Source organism: Labrus bergylta, chromosome 17 (genome assembly GCF_963930695.1).
Source record: "Labrus bergylta chromosome 17, fLabBer1.1, whole genome shotgun sequence".
In the NCBI taxonomy this organism is placed as follows: Eukaryota; Metazoa; Chordata; class Actinopteri; order Labriformes; family Labridae; genus Labrus; species Labrus bergylta.
The window spans coordinates 26,100,646-26,116,887 of record NC_089211.1 but is presented as its reverse complement, the minus strand read 5'-3'; the positions used below and the strand labels follow the sequence as shown (position 1 = coordinate 26,116,887).

Sequence of the window (16,242 nt, the reverse complement as noted above, 5' to 3'; positions counted from 1 at the left end):
CTGCACCGGACTCTTAGAACAACATGCAGCATCTTCTTGAGGGAAATGAACTTTGACCTTTTGGGCATTTTAGAAACCTGATTTTAAAACCTCCCAACCTGTGTTTGTAACTGTTTTACATAAGTGTGTTTATTTATTTCAGTTTTGTACTCGCTTAATTCACTTTTTTTTTTGATTTTAGCAGTCTTGTTTTATCTGTCCCCTGTGTTTTCTTTGAGATTTAATGTCTGTTTTCTAATTATTTTTGTAATGACTGGATGTCGTTGTAAATGAGGGTTGCTCCTCGATGATCTTTGAAGTATAAATAAAGGTTGAATGAATGAATGAATGTATTCTGAGCTGAACATCAGAGCCATGCTGTTTGTGTGACAGGAGGAGCTGCAGACCTTTCTCTCGTCGTGGCTGACGAACATCGACGCGTATCGTTTCATGATCGGGGGAGACAACGCCTGGAAGTGACACCTGAAGTCGCTGAGAGTCATGTGCTCGGGATAACCTGAAAAAAAAACAACCAGGTAGGTTAGTGTGTTTTCATTTCAGACACTTATATGAAGTTAATGTATTAACTTAGACCACGCCTCCAATTACCTGACAGCCTACTTACACCTGGTCACCTCACCACACCCCGTTTGTCTCAGATCCTTCTACCCACCCTCCCTTCCCTCCTTCCTTATCCCTTCCCTCCTTCTCATCCATTCACCCTCCTTCCTCATCCCTTCCCTCCTTCCTCATCCCTTCCCTCCTTCCTCATCCCTTCTCTCCTCATCCCTTCCCTCCTTCCACCCTCCCTTCTCTCCTCCTCATCCCTTCCCTCCTTCCTCATCCCTTCCCTCCCTCCTTCCTCATCCATTCCCTCCTTCCTTATCTATACTAATACTGTTGTGGTCCTTGCTAGTGGACTAATGGATGAAGATTTGGATCCAGACAGTAATAGGAGCATGCAGACCTGTGCGGTGCATCTGCAGGGCCGACAGGATCTGTGTGGAGTGAAGCTGCACTCTGAGCGCCGGGATGTCGAAACTCCCTCCCTCGTTCTTTGTGCTCACACACTGCAGGAACACGGGTCGGGCTCGACGAATCAGGTTCACCAGAGCGTCCTGCAGGAGGCGGGACATGAACTGAATCACGGCGGGTGCTGCTATTTGAATGAAAGTATTATCAGGTAATCGTACAGGTCTGTACTCACCGCCTGCAGTTTGACCGCGATGCACTGCGAGTGTCTGCGTATGGCCGCCATCCCTCCGCTGAACGTTTTCCTGATGGTGCCGTTCCTCTGCAGGGAGCGCTGGCTGGCCCCCTCCAGACCCCCCAGACTTCGACACAGGGGGGGCACAGAGATTCTGGGGGTGAACATGGCCTTCACCTCCGCTCTGAGCAGGACACACAACATATCACCCAGGACAAAAAGACAGGTTCAGAATAAATGAAAATAACGATGACCAAATAGTAAAAAGACTTGAGCTCGCATATTTCAACTCAAAGCGTTTTTACACCACAGGTCACACCTACACATTCACACGCTGAGTAAAGAGTCCATCAAAATGAACTCATCTATTCATACACATTCACACCTTTCTAACACACCTGAACATAAAAATCATTGCTTGACTTTCATCTCATTTAAATGTATTTTGTCTGTATTGTTGCTCAGTATCTTTGCTTATGTTTTGCTATTTTTTGTATCTATTTTTTTCATTTTATTTAATTTAATCTATTTTTTTTTTTGTCTTTGTTTATTTGTTCTCGCTTTAGTTGTCATGTCTATATATTCTTATTTCATTTTGTTCACCTTATCACCAATAGAAAATGAAAAATAAATAAATAAAATAAAAAAAATAAAAAAAATGAATAAAAATAAATAAATAAATAAAATAAAAAATAACTGCCAAACCTGACTAAGAATTTTCACATTTTTTGATTTTCTTCAGTGTCATAATGATCCTGTGATAGTTGTCTGTACGTTCAGGGTAACGGAGTAAACGAGCAGCCGCTAACAGCTGATCGTTTATTGTGTTGCTAAAAAGCCAGAATGAGAACTTCACAAATCCTCAAAATGCATTCTGGGAGTCGAGCAGAGAGTCCAGACTTTAAAACCTCCTGACAGGAAACACAGAGAAGCAGAAGAAAAAGAAAACCCAGACCAGGTTGTCCTGAAGCTTTTGGCCTCTTAGTCCAGTCTTCTGGTTGAACTGTTCGTTTTTTGTTTTTTTTGTTTAGACCAATCAGACAACAGGAGACTATTATTAGATGTTTACTCAGACATAACATCTCTGTGTGCCGGCCTCCCGGGGCCTCTTAGCAGACTCACATGGTGGAGTTCTGGAGCACACAGATGGCATTCTGAGCAGACGGGTTGTTCTGGATCAGACCGAACCAGCCTGTCAGGTCGTAGCGGATCGGGTCACAGCCCATGAGGTGGTTCAGCTCGCACTGCAGCGGCTGCTCGCACTGACGCACTGCGGGAACATTCACAGAGACACACAGAGACATTAAACACACTTTAAACGACTGTGAGAGTGTGTGTGTGTGTGTGTGTGTGTGTGTGTGTGTGTGTGTGTGTGTGTGTGTGTGTGTGTGTGTGTTACCAGTGTTGCTGTAGTACTGGCAGACTCTCTCCAGGGCGTTGTTCTCACTGGAGGCTGGTGTCACCATCTCCTCATCCAGAACCCATAACAGACCTCTGGGGTCTCCATCTGCCGCCCGGACCTCACACACACACACACACACACACACACACACACACACACACACACACACACACACACACACACACACACACACACACACACACACACACACACACACACACACACACACACACACACACACAGAATATATAATTACCATAAAAAGAGATAAAAGGAGCATGAATTGAGCCAGAGCTTGGAGACAGTCTGGCTCCGTCAGATGGCGGAGAGAGAGGAAGAACATTTGATTTGTGGAGGAAACAGCAGAATATAAAAAACACATTCAAAACATTCCAACACCTTAAATTAACATTTCTATTGGCTCTTCTCTTCTTCTGTCTGGACATGAACAGCTGAACGATCTCTGTATGTGTGTGTATATAAAACCATGAGGTCATTGTTCTGAACCGTCATAACAGTCTTTTATTCTGAAAATAATCATGTTTTTTGGGTGTCTGACTTCCTGTCCCGCTCGATCTGCTCTGTGCTAAATCCTGCAGAAATAGAGGCCTTGGGTATCTGCTGCAGGGGACTCTGGACTGACGCAGCGGAGAGGAAGCAGGACTGGAAGTCGGTCCTGGTCTCTGCACCACTTTGTGAAGGTCTCGTCTCTGAATCAGAAGCATTTTCACTCGGTCTTGTCTCGCTCTCAGACTGGGCGGACGTCATTACTTCCTTTGAACCAGTAAACTGAGCTTCATGTATCTACTGAGCAGAGACAGCGGATTCTGGTGTTATGCTTTGTGTGTTGTAGGTGTGTTAGTGTTGTTTACCTGTGGAGGAGGCTGGTCGATGGCCGACACCGCCTCAGCAGGACTCTTCTCCGGACACTCCAACTCCACCGGGATCTTCTCCTGAAACACACGACGACACAAGAGGAGCCTCAAGACCGCTGCAGCTAACAAAATTAGTCAAAAAAAAAGAAGTCCTGGACGCTTTGGCCGCCGGTTCGACTCCCAACCTGCAACCGCTTGGTGCATGTCATCTTCTGTATAAAAAATCAAATCTAGACGGTTTTAGAAGGCTTTAAATACATTGTGTACTTTAAATGTCTCAAGAGGATCACAGTGAACATCTGCTAATAAATGCTAAACACAAAGTACAGCACAGGCTGACAGATGGGGGGACTGTATGAAATATGGACGTATCCTCAAAGATGTCACCCATCCCTTTATGAAGAGGCGTTTTGAAGCCAAAAGATGGTGGCTGATGTATTGGAAATGCAGACTTAATATAAGTTTCAACACGCACCCACCTGTTAAATGAAGCCCCGCCCCTTTTTATTTTTGTCTCTCCGTCCGTCTATCTCACTCTCTCGGCAGAACAGTAAAATCCAGTGAGAGGACAGAGTCTCTGCAGACACAGTCACAACCTCACATGTACGGAGGCCCAGAAGGGACAATGGAGCAGCTTCACTTTAGGAGAAGTCTGTATTTTATTTTGAAGGAACAAGCTGCTGACTCTACCTTTACTTTAGGAGAAGTCTGTATTTTATTTTGAAGGAGACAGGATGCTGACTCTACCTTTAAGGTGTGTGTGTTTCAGACGTTACCTGTGCGTATCTGTCCAGCGTGTGTGTGAAGGTGTGTGTGTGGTAGTGCTCCAGCAGCCTCTCCTGCAGGTAGTTGTGGCAGAGCTCCGACCAGCCGGCCGCTCGCTCCTCTGCAGAGTGTCTCGGGTTCCTCAGACCCGGAGTGTCCACGACCATGACGGACGCCAACGTCAGCTGCTGACTGCTCAGAGCTCTGCACGACAAAAAAAACAAAAAAAAAACAAGCAGGGAGTTTTTTTTACATCAAATACGTTTCCCTTGTTGTGCTCAAATCTTTCAAAGTAAACTGAAATACTTGGAGAAAATAAGAAGTACTGCAAAATTCAACAACTACAAATGTTTCCTGTTAAACTTTCCAAACACACAATTTGACACCTTTAAGTTTTCAGTTGTGTCCTGTTTCAAATCTACAGAGCCGCAGGAACATATTGAGCAACTTTGGGCCTCCGTACAAATCAGATACAGCTTATTTTTTGATAAAATGTGAGGTTTTACTTTAATCTTTCTCAAGTTGCATGCTATGAAACAAAATGAACTGCTTTCATTTAATTTGCCTTAATTTTGATTTCTTTTGATTTCTTTTTTTATTTACGAAAAGCATTCTTTCCTCCCTCAAACTTTCAAACATTGGAGCACTTTCTTTGCAGGAAGGGGGGGGGGGGTACGATGCTCGCAGTACATTTTAACAATTTAGCTCTTCCAAAGATTTTTTTCATATTCAAGTAACGTGACATTAATGAAATAATAAATGAAGAACACAGGAAGCTTTCACCTTGGAGGGGTAGAGAAAGAAAATAAGAAAATGAGGAAATAACACCCATGTACTCTAATAAGTCAAATACAATCAGGTCTTATAGGTTTGACATATTCAGTCCTGTAGAATCTATCCTTCTGGACTTTAAATTGACTTTAATTTTGATTTCATCATGATTACCTGTCCTGTGAATTTTGGAACCTTGACTAGAAATGAGATATGTTTTACTGAAGTCATCCTGCAGAGGTCAGAGGATGGATTATTCAAATACTCTCAGTCTGAACAACTAATAATCAAACAATATGAGAACAGCCTGATACGGGGTAATGCAGGAGTGACCTGTTGATCAGAGAGACGATGGTGGCAAAGAGTTCTTCATAGAGTCCTGCAGCCATCCCGTCGACACACTGAGCTGCCGTCAGTCTGGGACCTGCAGAGACCAGAAACACAGGACTCAACAGAGCTGGATCAAAGCGGTTTGAGACTATCTCACTCTCATTAACAAGCATTACAGTTTGGTGAAATGTGTGTGTGTGTGTGTGTGTGTGTGTGTGTGTGTTTGTGTGTGTGTGTGTGTGTGTGTGTTCATCACAGCCTCACATCAACCTCTGATTTATTTCACTCGAGTGGAAACCTTTAGATCATGTTTTGTATGTTTTTTGTCTCTCACCCTCCTCGCCCTCTGCCGTGGCGTTCCGCTCTCTGCTGCCCCCGGTGGCTCTCTGCAGCAGCTGTCGGAGGTGATGTTTGAAGACGGCCGTATGTAGGTCCTCTCCCTCGCAGCCGAGCACGCCGCTGGCCACCTGAGCGCTGTCGAAGCTCACAAACTGTCTCCTGCCCACTGAGACCACGGAGGAGGAGGAGGACACAGAGGAGGATCAAAAAACGATGAATCAGCAGACGCAGAGGTCAGAGGGTTTTAAAAAGCAACGAGAAACACAATCATCTGTACCTTAAAATATCATCAATACAAAGCTTTATGCAGCAGGATACAATCAAGTGGTGCTCCTCACCTCTACACCCTCTTTATAACCTTGTTTTTGTTCTGTACAGTGTGTGTGTGTGTGTGTGTGTGTGTGTGTGTGCAGGGTTTGTAAACAGAGTGATGAAGATGATGAAGATGAGTCAGTGTGTTACCTTTGCAGGCCCCGGCTGCTCCCAGATGGTAAATACCGGCCAGAACATGCCAGATCGCCTTCTGCTCGCCGGACGAGAAGCCCAGCGTTTCCATGGCAGTCAGCAGCTTGGTGAAGGCGACAGACGCTCGCTGTTTCTCCTCAACCTGACCACACACACACACACACACACACACACACACACACACATAAAGACAGGGAGGAAGAAGAGGGATCAAATGAGACGAAGCTGAGTCATATCTCATCTCCGCTCACAGTCTGAGTCCGTCTTCATGGCAGGACTCAGACTCTGTTTTTGGCTCTTTTTTTCTATTTTTATCCCCATCCCGTGCCCTCACCTGAACATGAACACTTTGGACCCAAACACACAAAAAGTGTCTTTGAATTTGATCCAGAAACGTGCTCCCAACCTCCACCCCAGCATCCACTCCCTAAACTTCTGCATTTATAATAACACTGAGAGGAGTGATGGGGGCGGAGCCTAAACGCCAAACACAAACTATGTTCTGCTGTACTGTGGTTAGCTTGTTCACACACAGACTGTTTAGAAAAGAAATCTACACATGACGACCTGAAGACTTAAAGTCATGTTATTCTGAATGAGATTTACTGACCTTGGTGGGATGAACGATCCCAAAGGAGTTGGACTCAGAGAGCTGATGAAGCTGCAGCTCTGTCCTGTAGAGAGAGAGACACGGAGGGGAAACATTTAAAACTGTAGTTTAACTTTGATGAGTGGATGTTACAGATGGAGAAACATTTCACTTCTTTAAATACACACTAAGTATTTTAGTCCACTGGTTTCCAACTTGAGGTTTGCCCCCACCTCAAGAATCTAAGTTAAAGTCCTTTAAAGGAGCAGTATGTAACTCTGACTTCAAGTGGTTAACATGGGTACTGCAGTCTAAATTCTAAACATCATAGAGAGCTGTCTCCCCCCCCTCTCACTCAGGTCACCATGTGGTGGACTCTGAAGCTTCAGTGTTTATCCAGCTCTGCATGGGTCTGTAAACCTTTCTGTGTTCTAACCTCTCTCCATTTTTCAAAAGCATCTCCAATATTGATCCTAGTTTGAGCACGTTTCTGCTCGTGGAGCTTATTAGAAACATGCAGAGGCTTTTTAGGTCGGGTACAATCACTTCTATCTGAACCACTTCTCTTGACCGCTTCCATCACTGCAACACCTGTTGACCTGATAACTGCTCTCATATCTGGGAAACTGAGGGGCGTCCAAAACGGCCGTGTGGGGGGGGAAACCCGACACTGTTTGTTTGTTTGTTTACACATTTTTGCAAAAGATACTCGAGTAATGTTAACAAAGTATTTTCTAGTTACCTCATCTCTGTGCTGAGTCCTCCGAGCAGCTGAGAGAAGACCAGGAAGTTACTCTCTCCTGGAGTTTTCTGACACACTTTCCATTTATCCAGCATCATCGTCTGACGGAGAGAAGAAGAAGATGTGTTTGTGTTTGTGTGCAGCTGTTTCTAACTCTTCATGTTGATTGTGTTTGTTCTCGTACCTGGAGGTGTCCTGCAGAGACCTTTCCCGCGTGGTTAAAGTCCAGAGAGAAGACCATGGCGAAGCGAGAAGAGGCGTGGCTGTGCTGAGAGCTCACGCAGCCGAACGAGCGGAGGACGGTGAACATGGCCCGCACGCGCTCAGCTGAGGACGCCAACAAACAAACAAACAAACAAACAAACAAATAAATAAATAATCAGAAGGTCTGCAGAGTGAGACTCCACATGAACTCGTCCTGCCGCTCCTCTCTCACCGCTGATCTTCTCCCCCGTCGTTCCCGCCTGATCGAGCAGAGCGTGCGTGAAGGCCTGGCACGCCGTCGTCTTCCCGGTGCCGCTGCGTCCCACGGCGCTCACGCTGTGGTCTCTCCGGGTCCCGACCATCGACACGTACACACGTTTGACCAGAGCGGTCAGAGCCGGAGGAGCGTCCCACACCGACTCCCCCCGACGAGACCTCGGAGTCTGAGGAGAGGACGAGGAAAAAGAAAAGAGGAGAAACGAGAGGATCTTTGAAATGTTTCTTATTCTACAGAAATCATTCAAAGAAGACAGATGAGCACAGAGAGCAGGATTCAGAAGACGCTGAGACGATTCTCAGAGAGGAGTAAAAACCAGAGTTTGAGACAAAGACTCAAATGTACTAAAGTAATGAAGAGAGCTCAGTGAGAATAAATACAAATAAATAAAACACACTTCCTGTATGTCACACACTTCCTGTATGTCACACACTTCCTGTATGTCACACACTTCCTGTATGTCACACACTTCCTGTATGTCACACACTTCCTGTATGTCACACACTTCCTGTATGTCACACACTTCCTGTATGTCACACACTTCCTGTATGTCACACACTTACTCTCAGAGGTCGGGAGGTTTAAATTCAGGTTTTCTAAAATGTCAAAGAGGTCAAAGTTCGCCTTCAAGGAAATGTTGAGTCTGTTTGGTGCAGAATAACAAAAAGCAAAAAGGCTCCAGGATCCTTCAGATTCATGGTCTCAGTCTTTACTCGGTCTTGGTCCTGGTCTTGCACTTTCACTTGGTCTTGGTCTTGGTCTTGGTCCTGGTCTTGGTCCTGGTCCTGGTCCTGGTCTTGGTCTTGGTCTTGGTCTCGGTCTTGACTTGGTCTTGTCTCAGTCTCGGAGCACTCTGGTCTCAGTCTTGACTTGGTCTTGCCCTGCCTTGGTCTTCTTCTTGGTCTTAGTCTTAGTCTTGGTCTTGTTCCGGTCTCGCTCCCTAAATGTCTTGTCTCGGTCTCGCCCTGCCTTGGTCTTGGTCTTGGTCTTGGTCTTGGTCTTGGTCTTGGTCTTGGTCTTGGTCTGGGTCTTGGTCTCGTTTAGTCTGGTCTTCTTGACTACAACACTACCAGACATGTGTCTGCCATGTTTTCATGTGTTGTTAGTTTTAAGTTGTGACCAAACAGACTGACTTTTTATCAAAGTCCCTGAACACACCGTCCAGAGACTCGTCATGTTTTCAGATTACTTGTGACAGGAAGTCTGCAGATGAATCCTGAATACAAACTAATGTGGTTTATTTGATGAGCAGGTGGAGCCTGAAGGACCTGAAGATAAAGATACCATCAGTAAGTGGAGCGCTGCCTCCTCACCTTGCTGTGCGTCTCTAACGGAGGCCAGAAGTTCAACAGGTTCGGTCCGGCGCGTGTTAGCGGCATGTTAGCTTTAGCTCGACTGGTGAGCGTGTGCAGGACTCCACACTCGTTCACGCTCTGCAGGTCGCTCAGGTCCTCACACAGGTCCAGGTCTGACGGGTTACACTGAGGAGGAAGGAGACTTAAAGGTGACTTTACTTTGCACATAAAGAAGGATCCTTAGAGAGAATCTCTTCAAACAACTCGTACCTTCTCGATCTCGTACTCTGTGACGTCGTGCAGCGATCTGTCCGTCTGCAGGCGGACTCTCACTCGGCCTTCTGGGAGTTCAGGCGTGCCTTCATCTGGCTTCAACTGAGTGGCTGAAACAAACCAATCAGAGAACATATAGTCAAACTCTCCTTTTGATGACACACTTACAGACGCTGAGTCAGCGGTTAGATCTCCTGTAAATAACCATGAGGGGTTAAAATAAGTAGACCAGGTTCAGGTCTGAGAGGCTGAGCTGTCGTGGACGACGTGTTTAGATCAGCTGTTTTCAGGTCATGTGTGAGACAAGAGGACAGTAAAGTGCAGAAATCCAAGCGGGATGAAACAGCTGATTTAATACGTTTATCAAACCTGAGGTGTGAGTCAAAGCTGATCCGAGGTTTCTGCAGGAAGTTGGCTCTGAACACTGCTGCACGGTTGTGTGTGTGTGTGTGTGTGTGTGTGTGTGTGTGTGTGTGTGTGTGTGTGTGTGTGTGTGTGTGCATTTCACTCCAGCATTATTCTCTGATCCCTGCATGTAAACGAGCAGGGTCAGGGGTCAGGGGTCAGGGTCATTGTTTCAGTGTGAAGGTCTAATGCGATTAGAGCGGGGGTGATAGGTCGCTAGATGTAGAGACAGATCGGTGTTTGTCATGTAACATGATGTGAAGGTTCAATAACAGGCCACAGGATTATCAGACCACTGGACTAATCCTCACACTCTGTGGCCTCCGTACAAAGACGATTATTTCTGTTTACAACGACGATGAAACATGAAGCCGATGCTGAAGTGTAAAATCCTGCAATTCCTGGAGTGTCCACTAGAGGCTGGCTGCAGAAGCACAGGAAGTCACATACACACCCATTCTAAAAAGCCTGTTTTTACAGCAGAGATGAACATGTTTACAGCCTGGTTCAAAAAACCAAATAGGTGTGATTAGCTCATGTCTGGATGGACACACACTGTACGGGGGGTGAATGTTTTGATGACTCATCAGTTTTGATTTGATGAAGGATAAGAGTTATTCACAATAAGGCGTGTAGCTGACCTGATTGACAGGTGGGCGCGGTGTAACGGTTTGTCAGGAGGTTTAAAACCCGCCTCAGCTCCAGCTCTCAGCCTGTCGTTAGGTTGACTGAAAGTTAGACTGAGACAGCATTTCCAGCATGGAGACCGCCATCGATGGGACTCCAGCGCCCCCTGCAGGAACAGACGGGTGACCTCACTGACGCTTCGTCTATTAAATATTTACAGCCTGTGGTTTCCACAAGAGGAGAGACCGATCTTTTTTGTTTCAACCATGCTGAGTGGGCACTTTTTTTTAAACGAAAAACCTGCAGCAGTGTCGTTCTTTTCCATCAGTGCGACTATAGGGAGACACCGCTGTTTGGGCGACACATGGAGTGTGTGTGTGTGTGTGTGTGTGTGTGTGTGTGTGTGTGTGTGACTCACCCAATGTGAAACCATCTTTGTGGACGTACCACACGGTTCCGGCTTCATACCAAACGTCTCTCGTCTGAAGAGGAAAAAGGAGCTGTGAGGTTTGCTCTTTGTGTGGTGACATTATAAAAACAGGACTCGATCACACCTTCACACTCGCCTCTCTGCTGACTTGTTCTGTTACGGTCGTGTCTGCGAGCCTTCCCTCCGGCTCCAGTCTCTCCTCCATCACTTCCTCTTTCTTCTCCACCTTCTTCACCTGCTTCACCTCCTCTATCCGCTCCTTCTCCTTCTCCTGCTTCTTCTTCTGGCTTTTCTCCGGTTTTATGTCGGCTTGTTTCTTCTTTGGCGGCTCCGGTGTCACCTGTCTGGGTTCCCTTTGTTCAGGTGTGACGACGAGCATCTGAGACGTTGACCTGCTGCCCTCTGATTGGGCAGAGTTGTGTCCTTGCTTGCTGTTGTCGATGAGCTGCTCGGCCCGCAGCAACATCTCGGCCTCGAGGATGGGAGGAGTCTGATCCGGGAGGAGGAACTGCTGCACGAGGTTGTCGCTCAGTTTGCTTGGCTGCTGAGGAGAAAAGAAAAAGAAACAAGTTAAAGGAACATTATTAAGAAAATGTATTCACCACCTCTGGAGAGTTAGACACCGCTCTCATGTCTGTACCATAAACATAAAGCTGCAGCTTAAGCTAGCTCTGTTTAGCAATGCTTAATATAGACCCAACTGTAAGCTAGACTCAATCATTTCAGACAGCACATAAAAAATAATTTCTAAGGCTAGAGCCAAACTGTAGTTTAAATGAAAAAAATAGACATTTACACGAGACTGGTTAGCTTAGCATAAAGACAAGAAACAGCTGCAAAGAGCTAGCCTAACTCATGTATCTGCATTGGCTAATCCCCCACATGGAGGGCAACGGTACCGCTAACACTTTTTAAGGAAAGAAAAATGCTTTAAAAAAAAAAAAAAAAGTTCAACAGAAACTGAAAAGGTAGCATAGCTTAGCATAAATACAAGTAAAATGAGGCAGTGGCTAGCCAAAGCAGTGAACCAAAGTTTTTACGTTATGTGCTAACAACATGCTAAACAAAAATACTTCCAGAAGAGGGGGGGGGGGGTCACTTTTTTGGAGGAAAACAGGCTTTAACAAAAGAACAATTACCTTAGCTTAGCATAAATACCAGACAAAGGGGGAAGTGGCTAGCCTAGCTCTATTGTGTAATGCTTGAGTTCAACCACACCAAAGGTTTAACTACGTGCTAACAACCTGCTAAACAAAAATACTTCCAGAAGAGAGGGGGCATCACTTTGTTGGAGGTTAACAGACTTCACAACACGACCATTAGCATAGCTTAGCATAAATACTAGAAACGGGGGAAGTGGCAAGCCTAGCTCCGTTTTGATTAATGCTCAACTTCAACCCATCTTAAGGTTTAACTATGTGCTAACAACATGCTAAACAAAAATACTTCCAAAAGAGAGGAGGCATCATTTTTTTGGAGGGAACATACTTTGACACAAGACCAATTAGCGTAGCTTAGCATAATGACTAGAATTAGGATTAAACAATATCCTAGCTCTGTTCTGCAATGCTTAAAATAGAGCCAAACATAAAGTCAAGGGGGGGGGGGGGGGACACTATCGGGGAGACAACAAAGGTAGACACAAGACCAGTTAGCCTAGCTTAGCATAAGGACTGGGGATGTTAAGAGTGTTTTGTGTTCTTTCTTTCTTTTTTTGAGGTTCAGGTCTGGAATTTAAATGAGTAATCCCTCACAGTTCTCTCGTCTTTGGCCTCCGGTTCTTTCTGTTTGGTCTCCTTCTCCGAGTCTCTGACCAGCTGTTTGAGGAAGCCGCCCGGCAGAGCGGACAGAGGAGGCGGAGGGTCGGCTGCGGCCACTGGCGTTTTCTCCTCCTTTATCTGCGGTGTAACCGATGGAGGACAGAAGGTTTCAAACAGACACAAAACAACAAGTCGTGTCTGATCTGGACTTTCAGGAAAAAAACAAAACGGTTCATGAAGGTTTCTGACATTTCATGCAAACATTCTCGAGTTACATTAAACATGCTGGTTAGCTTTTATGCAAATTAACTGCTGTATAGATGAGGAAAAGGTTGAATACTTCTTTATGCATGTTTAGTGCCTGCACACCTTCCCCTGAAGTAAGGATGACGTCTCTCAGATTTACATTTGAAGACTGTAAAGCCATTTTTTCCTCAGTCAGTCTCGTCACTTCGAGGGTCGGTTGAGCCAGATGAACTCAACACAGTTTTTCCAGCGCACCTTTAAGTCCATGGTTGGTAAATGAATCTGTTTGTACTTGGTTTTGAAACGCAGCTTTGACGTTAGACCTTAAGTAGGGTGACCATACGTCTCGATTTGACCGGGATCGTCCTGTTTCAAGCTCTGTGTCCCACAAATATCTAAAGCACCACGGTAATATGTCCCAGTTTTGAACAGTCCCTGTCCCCATTTTAACCAACCAAAACAAGACACCATGCTTCCAACATTGATCTGTCTATATGTCAATCAATGTCGGCTGCTGTTTTAACCAATAGAAATCAATCTTGGCGTTGAAGCTGTTGCTTAGCTAGCATTTAGCCTGTTAGCTTTTCATGCTTAGCTTAGCTGCTGCGTAACGACAGGTAGGCGAGCTGTCATACTGAACAGGAAGTCAGCGTTTTCCAAAGAGCTCCAGGAGACTTACAGCTTCCTTTAAAAAGTAACAGCCAATGAATATGCTGCGTTTTGCACACACTGTAAAGTGTCCGTTTTCAGTCGTCCACGGTGGAAATCCTGCCGCCGCCAACAACCAACTTAAACAAGCTGCTCAGGTGGAAACCATTGCTGACCACCTTGTGTGACCAGAGCAGGCCACCGATCTGTAGGTCGATACATTCGAGTTTTTGGTCAAATTAAAGTGTTCCAATTTAGAGAATTGAATTTTGTATGTAATTTTGTTTGAGTGAAAGTGAAGTATAAAGCGTGTCTTGTAAAGGCTACACAGTGAAATGTAAGCGCTGTGTTTGTGGAATAATACTTTACCCAATGGGAGAATGTCATGATTTATTTTGAAGTATTTTGAATCGACACAAACATCGGCTCCTGCTGGTTTCAAACCTCAGATATGTGTGACGGGTTGTGTCTTTAAAAAGCTCTAACTCGTACTCCAAACATGCAGGATGACCAACGAACACATGACAGCAGCAGGACGACTCTCAGTGATGAATCAGAGTCCACTCACTGTGTAATCAATACACACACACACACACACACACACACACACACACACACACACACACACACACACACACACACACACACATGCATTTAGGATTATTTCATGCAGCGTCTTTGCACCTTCTTCTCCCACAGTTTTAAGCGTGACGACAGTGCCATGTTTGCTCAGACGGGTGGGAGGGAGGGGGGGTGGTGGATCAGGGGTTCAGGGGTGTGTGTGTGTGGGGGGGGAGGTCACACAGAGGTCAGCCAGGTGTGATGTCAGAGTGGTGGTGTGTGTGCGCAGAGAAACACAACCTGATAGACAGAGAAAAGGAAAACGTGAAGCTTCAGACGTGAAAATGATGAAAACGTGTCAGATCTGATTTAAAACTTCAACAGAAGACAGAAAAAAGTCACTTTTTATTCAAACCACATCAGCTGATTCAGTCCTCCATCACTGAGAGGTTTCACACACTTTGTGTCCACTGAGGCGTTTTTATTCTTTAAGAGACTGTCTCTGAATCGTCTTCACACTTCAGGAGTTTTTTGGTTTTCGGTGACATCGATCATTCTCTACATCAGCCGACACACACAGATACCTGTCAGAAAAGCTCGACTTAAAGGTGACTTCCTGGATTTAAAGAGCATGACCCTCACTTTAAACATCATGGAGACTAACAGGTACAAAACGCTCCTAAATCTCTTCAGTGGATTATTAACTTTAAAGCTTTCAAACGAGCCGTTCGTTATGGATGAAATAAAAGCCGGGGGACAAAAGTGTGTCCACGAGATATCGTTAATGATCTGTGATAAAATCAGCCGATCCTGATGTCACTGGATACACTGATATCAGCGGATATTATCGGCTGGACGATTCATTTGTCGGGCTCTAGAATAAAATAAATCCTCTTCCTCTGTAACTTAAAGCTCTCTCTCTGCAGGGGTCCTTTCAGTAATGTTGACAAACACTCAGAGTAACAACCGGAGCCTGTCAGGGACAAAAACAGCAGCTTTGATTGGCCAGACGTTAATTGAGCTCATTTGTTCAGCAGCCAAACAATGTTGGAAGGAAATGCGGATGATTTAAGGATCTTTAGAGTCGATAACGTCCACGATACATCAGAGAAACCGCTTCTGAAACACGGTGACTATCATAAATGAAAACTTCCATTCAAAGTTTAAAATGGTGTTTTTTCACACACTCACAAAACTCCTGAAATCATTAGGATTATTCCTGTCGGCCCCCCCGACAAACCTGAGAGAACGAGAAGTAGAATTAATCGTAGCGAGCGAGCGGGGGGGACGTTTAAATCCTGGGACCGGTGAGCGACCTGCATCTGAAGGCAGAAGGCCGTCAGCGTAGTGTCAGACTCTTTAAACACATTGTCGCCTGTTCTTTTTCTGTCATGTCCTACTTTTTGAGCCCCCCCCCCCCCTCCTGTCCGTCTGGGAGAGGAGCCCGATGTGAGGATGTGAGTGAACAAATAACTCAGGAAGATTTCAGGAGCAGTCAGATTGAAATGTTCTAGAAAGTTTCAGGAATGTTTCAGTTTGGATGATGTGGATTTCAACTTTTTTGAAACCGAAATTTTTGCCGAAGAAGCAACAGAGTGTGAAACGATGGTGACACTTTGGCCGCCATGTGTCATTCCACTTGTTCACAATATCAACAAACAAACTGGAGGTTCATAATGAAGGTGCTTCTTTACAGGCACGGTGATCGTCCCCCCTCCCTCCTGCACGCTCTCTGTGAATTCTCCTGAACATTTCCTCCCTCGTTCTCACATCATCTCATGGAAAACTTACTCTGGGGGGGCCGGCAGGAAAAACTCGGGGTAACATCAGAGTGAAATATCCGACTGTTTGCGTTCACACACGCAGCTCACCCTGAAAACATTCCTAAAGGTTTTCAGATGTTTGGTGCTCATGTGGAAGCAGATCAAAACTTCATTTTTCATTCCTCTTCTTTTAGTAGAAGATGAAGCGAGCAGCTCGTCTGCCTCAGGCTGGATATGAAACCTCATGACTCCACATTAAGCAACGAGCTGAGTCTGTCGCTGTAAACAA

The 16,242-nt window shown here is 45.4% G+C and overlaps 1 protein-coding gene across 5 annotated transcripts in view; it reads right to left on the bottom strand.

Moving 5' to 3' along the window:
* LOC110001661 (unconventional myosin-XVIIIb-like) overlaps positions 1–16,242 on the bottom strand; it is a 48,100-nt gene that overhangs the window by 31,060 nt on the left and 798 nt on the right. For 2 of the 5 annotated variants that reach the window (XM_065965485.1, XM_065965489.1), the window contains exons 2-21: positions 14,314–14,490; positions 12,730–12,873; positions 11,100–11,519; positions 10,964–11,027; positions 9,511–9,623; positions 9,259–9,426; positions 7,901–8,111; positions 7,649–7,791; positions 7,465–7,565; positions 6,744–6,807; positions 6,131–6,275; positions 5,664–5,834; positions 5,333–5,423; positions 4,240–4,432; positions 3,461–3,541; positions 2,586–2,706; positions 2,309–2,456; positions 1,187–1,370; positions 947–1,097; positions 387–496 (exon numbers count right to left, since the gene is read on the bottom strand). In XM_065965485.1, coding sequence (XP_065821557.1) covers positions 387–496; positions 947–1,097; positions 1,187–1,370; positions 2,309–2,456; positions 2,586–2,706; positions 3,461–3,541; positions 4,240–4,432; positions 5,333–5,423; positions 5,664–5,834; positions 6,131–6,275; positions 6,744–6,807; positions 7,465–7,565; positions 7,649–7,791; positions 7,901–8,111; positions 9,259–9,426; positions 9,511–9,623; positions 10,964–11,027; positions 11,100–11,519; positions 12,730–12,873; positions 14,314–14,352 — 2,862 coding nt within the window. In that variant the 5' untranslated portion in view covers positions 14,353–14,490. The remainder of the gene's footprint in view (positions 1–386; positions 497–946; positions 1,098–1,186; positions 1,371–2,308; positions 2,457–2,585; positions 2,707–3,460; positions 3,542–4,239; positions 4,433–5,332; positions 5,424–5,663; positions 5,835–6,130; positions 6,276–6,743; positions 6,808–7,464; positions 7,566–7,648; positions 7,792–7,900; positions 8,112–9,258; positions 9,427–9,510; positions 9,624–10,963; positions 11,028–11,099; positions 11,520–12,729; positions 12,874–14,313; positions 14,491–16,242) is intronic. The other 3 variants (XM_065965487.1, XM_065965486.1, XM_065965488.1) reach the window with 3 other exon arrangements.